Below are 8,805 nucleotides of genomic sequence, written 5' to 3' on the forward strand. Positions count from 1 at the left end.
ACGCTGATGCTCCAATACTTCTGTTAGTCTTCAAGGTGCCCCGGGACCCTCCGTTGCTTTTTACAGATCCAGACTAACACGGCTACCCCTCTGATACTTTTCATTTTCTTGCCGCTGAGATTTAGCCAGGTTTGGTGCCTAGCTGCCCTGGGGACCCACAGTCTGTAAGCGGGCTATGAACGGCGTGAGGCGCGTTGGCTCCCTGGGGAAGGGAGGAAAGGCGAGGTGAGGTAAATGGCACAGCAGGGAGGCTGAGGCCACTCGAAGGCCCTGCCCAAACGGTACCGATCTCAGCCATCCCGCCTTCCCCCAGCCAACGCGGAGAGCCAATGGTGGGCTAAGCCCCGCTGGGGCTGCGCGCCCAACCCAACCGCCCCCAGCCCCGCCCGGCCACTGATCTGCCCCAGCCTAGGAGCACGCGCCCTCGCGGTGCATGCTGGGATGTGTAGTCCCTTTCCCGGGCTCTGGCCCTGAAAAAGAGAATCACAGCAGGGAACTCCAACCCTGGAGGCGGCCGAGGCGAAGGGCGCATGCTCCGTGGGGTGCGCGCACACTACCGTGCTGGGAAGGAGGCGCCGCCGCCTCTCGGCCTATCCTGTGCCCGGGAGGTGCGGCGAGAAGGCGGGCCCGGCCCGGCGCGTGCGTCAGGCTCGGTAGCGCTGCGCCAGGGGCCGGGTAAAGGTGAGGGGGAGAATGGAGGGGCCGCCTTTTCATTCAGGAGCGGACGGGCGCGGGGGTCGGTGCGGGGCGAAGCCTCTGCCGCGCCCGGCTTCGGGGTGTGGCTGGGCGCTGGGGCGGCTGAGCGGCATCACCCCCCTCCCCGCCCCCCGCCCGCTGCCCAGGGCTGGGGGAGGGGCAGCCCAGGGGCCCTAGCCCCACTCCTTGCCCCGCAGGGGGAGGGGCGGCCGGGCTCAGTCCCGGCCGGGGGGGGTCCCGCGCTCGGGGGCGGAGGGTATCCTGTGGGGGAGGCGACGGACCCTGCGAAGAATGACGGACTCCCCACCCCTCCGGGGGTCTGCAGGGGCTCGGCCCTGCTCAGATGCCCGATGCGTGTTTGCTGCGCTGGGGTGGGCAGGGCTGGCTCCTCTCCGGCAGACTCGGCATTTCCCACTCCCCACCCAGGGGGAGACCTCTGCCCAGAAGAACATACCAGATACGGTGCCCCATCGTGCCCATAGATTGCTGGCCACGGGAGCGCCTGGCTGAAATGCAGGAGCGGGAGTCCAACGAGGCGGGTTCCTAGCTCTACCCCAGACTTTCTGTGGGATGCTTAAGCTTAGTCCTTCAATTCCCCTACCTGTAAAATGGGGATAGCGCGTCCAGTCCCACAGGAGCATTGTGAGTCTTCATGCTTGTAAAGTTCTCTGAAATCCTCAAGTGGAAAGCCTTAAATAAGTAAAATGTATTGTTGTTTTTTTAAGCTTTTCCAGTTTTCATTAGCTTTTCCACCAGTGGTGCTCCTGAGCAACCAATCTATGCCAGTTTCACTCTTGACTGCAAATATCAGAAAAACAATAGTGTCTGATTTTTGTTTTTTTTATAAAGAACAAGGGATTGTCGGTGGCGGTGCATGTAATCTCGTCCAATGAGACAACTCGTATATAAGTAAAAAGGTGAACTTTGATAACTCTATCTTCAAAAACTTTTCTCAGGGCAGGTTGTAATTTTACCCTGGAATCAGTTTTAGTGGAAGTGTTATTAAAAGCAGATACCATCTCAGACTATCTGAAGTTTAGAATTGTTCTCACTCTTTGGAGCACTGTACACAATCACTGCATCTTTGCCATGTGTCTGTGATAGGTTGCCTGAGTTGGGATATAGGATACTAAATTTGTCAAGCTAGTATGTTGTCCACTGAGAAATGACAGAGGCTACTCTATTTAGATTGTAAGCTCTTTAGGGCAGGGACCATCCTTTTGTTCTGTGTTTGTACAGTGTCTAGTACAATGGGTTTCTGGTCCATGAGTAGGGCTCCTTGGTGCTGTGGTAATGCTAATAATAATTGGACGTGGACTGTTGTAGTTGGAATGTTACAGTGACTTCAGGTTTTAATTCTCCCTCACCCTCCCCCCCTCCCCAAGTCTGAATATGACTATAGGCCAGGTTGTTGCGGGGTGTGTGTGTTTGTTTTTGGAAGGAGGGAAAACAGTGATAGGTTTTGATTTCTTCTCCCTTTGTGGAATCATTTCTGCTCTAATGTTCTCTCTTTATGTTTCTTCTTGTCAGTGATCAGCAGCAGCAATAGGAGAAATGGAGATGCAGTCATATTACACAAAACTCTTGGGAGAGCTCAATGAGCAAAGAAAGAGGGATTTTTTTTGTGACTGCAGTATTATTGTGGAAGGCAGGATCTTCAAAGCTCACAAGAACATTCTCTTTGCCAATAGTGGCTACTTCAGAGCCTTATTGATTCATTACATTCAAGACAGTGGGCGACACAGCACTGCTTCTTTGGACATTGTTACTTCAGAGGCCTTCTCCGTCATCCTAGATTTCCTTTATTCAGGGAAGCTGGATCTTTGTGGAGAAAATGTTATTGAAGTCATGTCCGCAGCTAGCTACTTGCAGATGACTGATGTGGTCAATTTTTGCAAAACATACATCAGGTCATCGCTAGATATTTGCAGAAAAATAGAGAGAGAAGCTGCTTTCTATCAGGCTGATAGCGGAAGCTCTAGTTCTGTCAGAGAGGGCACTTCTTATGGTACAAAGAGCCAGTGCTCTGCCTCCGTCTCTTCTCTGCAAGAAAAGGAAAGGATTTCTGATTGTCAGAGAGATCCTCCCTGTGGTGAATGTAGCAGCTGCCACCCAATGGAACTTGTGGTGAGAGACCCTGTAAGCAGTGATTCTCCAGATGACATTAATTCTTCTCTGCCCAAAGGGGTAGTAGAACCAAAAGTAGAATTTGACTCTGATGAAGTGGAAGTAGAAGTGGGTGAACGACTACAGCAGTATCCAACTCCGTTATCTCTTGAGCAGATGGAAGAGGGGCTGCACAGTGGCCAGGCAATGGACTTAGCCTGCAATAACTATCATATGAAACAGTTCCTGGAGGCCCTGCTACGCAGCAGTGCGGCTCAAAGAAAAGATGATGTGGTTCATCACTTTGTTCGGGGCTTTGAGGGTAGGCCAGAAGATGCAGGGGTGGCCATGAGTTCCATGATGGACATTCACAGCGACTGGTATGGTGAGGATACAGGTGAGATGAGAATTCCTGAGGCTGTAGAGAATGTCTGTATAACAGATGAGGAAGCTGCTTATTTGTATAACTTTCTATGTTAATTGAACAGTTTATTCTCATTCTTGTTCAGTATACTTCACAGGAAAATATTGCTGAATTTTATGCAACAGCAAAATAAACTGTTGTTCTGGACTTCAAAAGAAAGCTGCACTCATTTTGCTCAGTGCAGCATTTGGAAGGTAAGTATTTCTGATCTAAAAACTTGTATTTGAAATAGGTATTTTGGAGTCTAATGTTGGTGACCACCAGTTTGCTAAATGGTAACATAATTTGGGACAACACTGGAATGAAGGATGAATGTAAGAAAAACTTTGCCTCTTATAACTGTTAGTATTATGAAGAAGAGTTGTTAAGGATTCAGAAAGACAAACTGATAACCCCATGTTTGTTATGCTATAAACTCTGAGAGGCGGAATATTAACTACACTGCATATTTTCCCTCTAGAGGCAGACTTCCTTCTCCATTGCTGATCATCAGGCCTGCTGCTTTCACTAGCCCAAATGCATGCTGGGATTTCTCAGCACCAGTAGGAAGGCTATGTGGCAGCACCTTCAGGGACCTGAAGGAGAAAAAGCTCATGTAAATATACACATTTCCTAAAATGGCCATTAACGATTTTGGGTCTTCATCTGCTTGTAATAAAGTTGGAAGACTATTTCTTTTCCCGAACACTGTCTCTGTTTACCTTTCCAAAACTGTCATTTATGGTGGGCTCTACTCCTTGCCTGAAGTCCACCTCAGTTCTCATAGCCATTCATAATTCGCCAAGTTAAAAAAAAAAATGATGCAGGCAATAGGAGTTATTCACAAAAATAGTGTATGCTGTAGAAAGTAAAGCTATGTTTATGCCATTACTAGCTCAAGCACACAAGTGTGTTCTTAAAGCCACTTAGAGTTCAGCAGGTCTGTAAGGAACTCTCACTGTGTAGTGAATCAATGTTCATCTGATAAAATCATTAACTATTAATCAGTTAGCATAACTGAAATAATATTTAATGGCAGTATTCTGTTACAATAACATCTGCTGCTTCCAAAATGCTGTAGCATAGCAGACATCTAATAGGATAACATTATGTTCCATTGATGTTTTTTCAAGTAAAACTCTTCAAATTGTTAATCTAGAATTAAAAGTGAAAATACACCTAAAACCTGATTAAAAAATCATCAATAATTAACAGAATTTGCTAGAAACTTTTAACACTAGAAATATGTATTTTAAACATGCATTCAGGGTTCTGTGTTTCTCTTACAAGAATTGACGTCACTAGCACCTAAAGTAGAACAGAAAACTATTCTTTCTGCTGGTTTAGGTTCTTGTGATGTATTCAGCTTTTTCAAGGGAGACACAGAACGCTGAACTCCGGTCCTGGTAGCTAAAGTTATGGAATGAGTCTCAGATATCTTGTTTTTGAAAGTGTGTGTGTGTGTGTGTGTGTGTGTATATATATGTACATGTCTATACATGAATTATTAGGGTCATTACTGATTTTGATATTTATTGAAAAAGATTTTAGTTAATCTTTGAGGCTCCAGTACATTAAAGGACTATGTGTATGCATAACTTTAATCATGCATTTCAGTGGGGTGCCTTAACGTTAAGGATGTGTTTAAAGTGCTTTCCTGAATCTGTATAAAGCAACACACACTTTTTAGTCTCTTAACATCACCACCCAATCCTAGTCATGTTACAAAGGACGTCTCTTGTCTGTCATGTATTGGCTACCATGAAGAAGCTCGGTAATGCCCATTTTTATTTAAAAATGTAATCTTCAAATACAATTCTCAATTTTTGCATCTTCTCACATGAATTTATCAATGTTTAACTGTATGTGTATATTCTGAATCTAGGCATATTTTACTGGAAAAAAATAAAACACAAACCGCAAATATATTAGAGATGAAAGATTCCTGTTAGTCCCAGTAGAAAGCCTACTAAGACTTGAATGGGGACAGAGGCATAAATTACCTCTAGGGATGGTCCCTCTGTGTCTAAATTGAGGCCCATTATTATAGCATATTGGAAAACTTGCACTGCTACTGCCTGTGCACTTTTCTGTGGCTAAATTAAAGACTTTAGTTTCCTGTGCTGTTAATATGACACCTTTTTCAAAAATAAACTTGAAGATAACAAGAAAATTTCAATGGCTCGTATATTGAGCATAGTCTAGCAAATACATCACACTGGAAATCAATGTTGCCTATTTATTAAATGTATTTTAAAACTGCCTGATTTTCAAGGGTGCTAAGCACCTGCAGCTCCATAAGCTTTTAAAAAAGAGACCATAAAATTAAAATCCAAGTGAGCCAAATACAAAGAGGAAAAATATGTAAGTATTCTGGCCCTAGCTTGCAGGCAAGGATTGTAACGAGCAACCTAGCTAACTTTGTTGAATTGTCTAAAATATATTGTTTTCTTTTTAAAAGGTGATGTGTTAGTTGTGCCAATCAAGCTCCACAAATGCCCGTTCTGTCCCTACACGGCTAAGCAGAAGGGAATACTAAAACGGCACATTCGCTCTCATACAGGGGAGAGACCCTACCCTTGTGAGACGTGCGGCAAACGCTTCACCCGGCAGGAGCACCTTCGGAGTCATGCTCTGAGTGTAAGTTTGATAAGAGCAGATATCTGTCAGAAGCAGACTTAAAAATAAATAGGAAGCTCCTGTATTCAGTGTTTCTCAGTCATTATGCTGATCTGTGTAAATAATGTATATGTATCACATTTTGATTTAAGGCTGTTCTAAAGTACAGTAGAGGATAGAATGATTCTGCTCCCAATATGTAAGGTTAACTGGGCAATGGTTAAGACTAAGAAATTGACATTTAATGTAATACAACTGTTTTAGTCCAAAACCTTTGTTCTTAGAAAGGTGATGTGATCATTTGCCCTGCAAGTTTGGTAAATGCTGTTGTGTGTTTCATCTTGGAATATATGGAAGCAGCAGCATCCCCCCCAAAAGGAATAAAACAGCAAGATAGGCCAGCCAATTTACAATGATGTTTTATTTCTCATTGATCAGGTGCACCGATCAAACAAGCCAATTATCTGCAAGGGTTGCAGAAGAACGTTCACAAGTAGCCTATCGCAGGGATTACGGCGCTTTGGCTTGTGTGACAGCTGCACTTGTGTAACGACTACGCATGAGGATTCAATGCCCATTAACCTCAGTCTGATGGAACCTTCATCAGAAGGTCAAGAAAAGGGTGATACAGACAATGATTGGCCTATATATGTCGAATCTGGTGAGGAAAATGATCCAGCTGATGATGATGATGCTGATGATGATAAGCAGGAGATCCATAGAAGCTTATCAGACCGAGAGGCACTTATGTAGTAACAAAAGGGGGGTTGGTGGATTTAAAGTGTCTCCCCTGTGATTGGTCATTCTACAGCAGAAAACTGCATATTTAACCAGTTTTGTGGAACTGTGTGTTTTTTATTACTAAATTCCAGTTTTGATAGAACAGGTGGGAAGAACTGGATTTTGGAATTTTGAAATATTTTTTAACTTTTCAGTGCTGTGCACTAGAATTCTGAGGGAATTTTCTATCCTGGGTGAGCAGAGGCTGTCTCCTTGCAATCACGTGTTGTGCTTCTGTACCCTGGCTATGAGGGAAGGATAACGCTCTTCGCAGGTGAAGGATCATCATGATCATTTGATATTGAGTTTCCTCTCACAATGCTGCCATGGTCCCTCAATCCTGGTCTCAAGGGGCCAACCATCATCTTTCTAGGAGGACATGTGGAGAAAATAAATGTAGTTTTCATCCTTAACCTTGGACTTCTCTAAACTGTTTTGCAATCTCGTCCCTCTTATGCTAGGAAAGTCCTATCTGAAACTGTAAATCCTAACTGTTTGTTTAATCTTAAAAGTTTAGAATAGGATTTGACCTGGAAACCATGGTAAATTACCAGGATAACAAATATGCTACAGAGGGAAGCATATTCAGTAGAGAATCTTCACACGTTTGTTCATATATGTACTTAGAGAACAAGCTTCTATTTTTGGGCAGTTTTCACTGCATTTCCATCCCTAGAGAACAAGAGAGCTTGGGCTGTGATTCTTCTGGTCTATCTTTAATGCCCATTAGACAGTAGTCCAGACCTGAGAACTACACAGAATACTTATTCTATGATCTAGTGAAATAGTGTCCAAAGTGCACTGGTTACTGAAGCAAGACTAAGTGCACTGCCCACCTCTTTTCAACCATTTAAAGTAGAAGTTATAACCTAGCAATCTAGAAAAGTGGTTTCTTTAGTAGATTAAATAGTCAGATTTACTGCTGATCTAGCTGAAGTACAATTCCAAAGAAAAATCTGGACTACATATATAACACCATCCCTGCAAACTGTTTTTGAAGAAGCCAGGTGAGACCCCTTGTAAAATTAGAGACTCCCTGTATGCAAACTTCCCCTTTCCTAATGAGATTTTTCTTCTTATATAATCAAAAATAGTCTTTGATGATTCCTATAATGGTTTGTACCCTTTCATTGTCTTATGAATTCATCCAGGTACTGTCTCTTGTTAAAGTTCCAACTTGGACTCTGCGTTTTCCTTGTTGGACAGATACAAGTTGGCTTTTGAAGGAGGTGAGATTACTTTATTTAATTTACCTGTCCAGTACCAAATTGCTGTAGACTATGAAATTAGCTGGGAAACTGTAAAGAGCTCTTGGGTAAGCTACTGCTAAACTTAAGGCTAAAGAAGTTACAATATTGAAGGATTCTGTGCAGTGAAGGTGCATACTGTACGGAGATAGTACGTTCTAACTTGTTCGTAAATGTTTAATGAAAAGCATTGCATTTGGGCCTCACTTTCTGGATCAAGTGCTAGAACAGAAGATTGCAGACAGACATCACTGACACAGGAAGATCATCTCAGTTAAAAAGACAGTTTTCCTTTCTTATGTTTTAAAGAAGACTTTACACTGAGCAAACATAAAACAGAACATTTTTATATAAAAAGCAGCTGATTTAACCAGTCATTTTCTGTATACCTCGTGTATTATTTCACATATTGGATAAGAACATTCTGCCCCACAGTTCAGCTTCTTTGTTTGCTTCATCCTGTAGCAAGGCAATAATCCTGGTGTGATATCACAATCTACTTGTACAGAAGTGATTCTGATATCACAAATGCGGCATTATGACTTCATTGCAAGATCAAAGCGGATGAATAAAAATGAAACAAGCCTCTGTTTATCTTGAATTACTAGAAAAGTAAAAAAAAAAAAAAAAAAAATCCAACCAAAAAAAAAATCAAAGGTAAATAGAGTTGTTTGAAATGTCTCCCCAAAACCCAAAGTCTTACTTTAAGCGCTCTCTTTCTGGAAGATATTTCATTTTTTGCTGGGTTTATTTTCTGTAACTTAAATTGAGGGGAGCAACGTACCGTTAAAAATAAGCTATTTGTATTTGTTTTCTAGTTTGTTACGAAACCTCTCCAATAGTCCTTTTTTCCTATTGTTTATACATTGGAGTTGGTGTCTGAACAATTATGTCATAGTTTCATCAGCATAGCAAATTCGTATTAGGGCCAGATTTTCCAAAGAACTAGGCAAC

At 42.8% G+C, this 8,805-nt stretch overlaps 1 protein-coding gene across 3 annotated transcripts; it reads left to right on the forward strand.

The window, feature by feature from the left end:
- The first annotated feature begins 628 nt into the window (after positions 1 to 628).
- ZBTB8B (zinc finger and BTB domain containing 8B) lies at positions 629 to 8,486 on the forward strand. 3 transcript variants are annotated; one of them, XM_024199301.3, is made up of 4 exons: positions 629 to 681; positions 2,227 to 3,199; positions 5,667 to 5,845; positions 6,263 to 8,486. In XM_024199301.3, exons 2-4 carry the CDS (start codon positions 2,251 to 2,253, stop codon positions 6,575 to 6,577), a joined length of 1,443 nt encoding a protein of 480 aa, XP_024055069.1. In that variant the 5' UTR covers positions 629 to 681; positions 2,227 to 2,250; the 3' UTR covers positions 6,578 to 8,486. The 3 variants fall into 3 exon arrangements, with proteins under 3 accessions (XP_024055069.1, XP_024055068.1, XP_024055070.1); XM_024199300.3 differs by lacking the exon at positions 629 to 681 and adding an exon at positions 999 to 1,613; XM_024199302.3 differs by lacking the exon at positions 629 to 681 and adding an exon at positions 999 to 1,605.
- Positions 8,487 to 8,805: the final 319 nt, after the last annotated feature.

The sequence above is a fragment of the Terrapene carolina genome, unplaced genomic scaffold (genome assembly GCF_002925995.2).
Source record: "Terrapene carolina triunguis isolate 2854851 unplaced genomic scaffold, T_m_triunguis-2.0 Scaffold31032, whole genome shotgun sequence".
NCBI classification, from domain to species: domain Eukaryota; kingdom Metazoa; phylum Chordata; order Testudines; family Emydidae; genus Terrapene; species Terrapene triunguis.

Excerpts from the sequence above, each read along its gene's own strand:
- ZBTB8B (XM_024199301.3), top strand. The coding sequence starts at position 2,251 with ATGGAGATGCAGTCATATTACACAAAACTCTTGGGAGAGCTCAATGAG. Across the intron at positions 3,200-5,666 it reads CTGGTATGGTGAGGATACAG|GTGATGTGTTAGTTGTGCCA; the intron begins GTGAGATGAGAA and ends TCTTTTTAAAAG. Across the intron at positions 5,846-6,262 it reads TTCGGAGTCATGCTCTGAGT|GTGCACCGATCAAACAAGCC; the intron begins GTAAGTTTGATA and ends CTCATTGATCAG.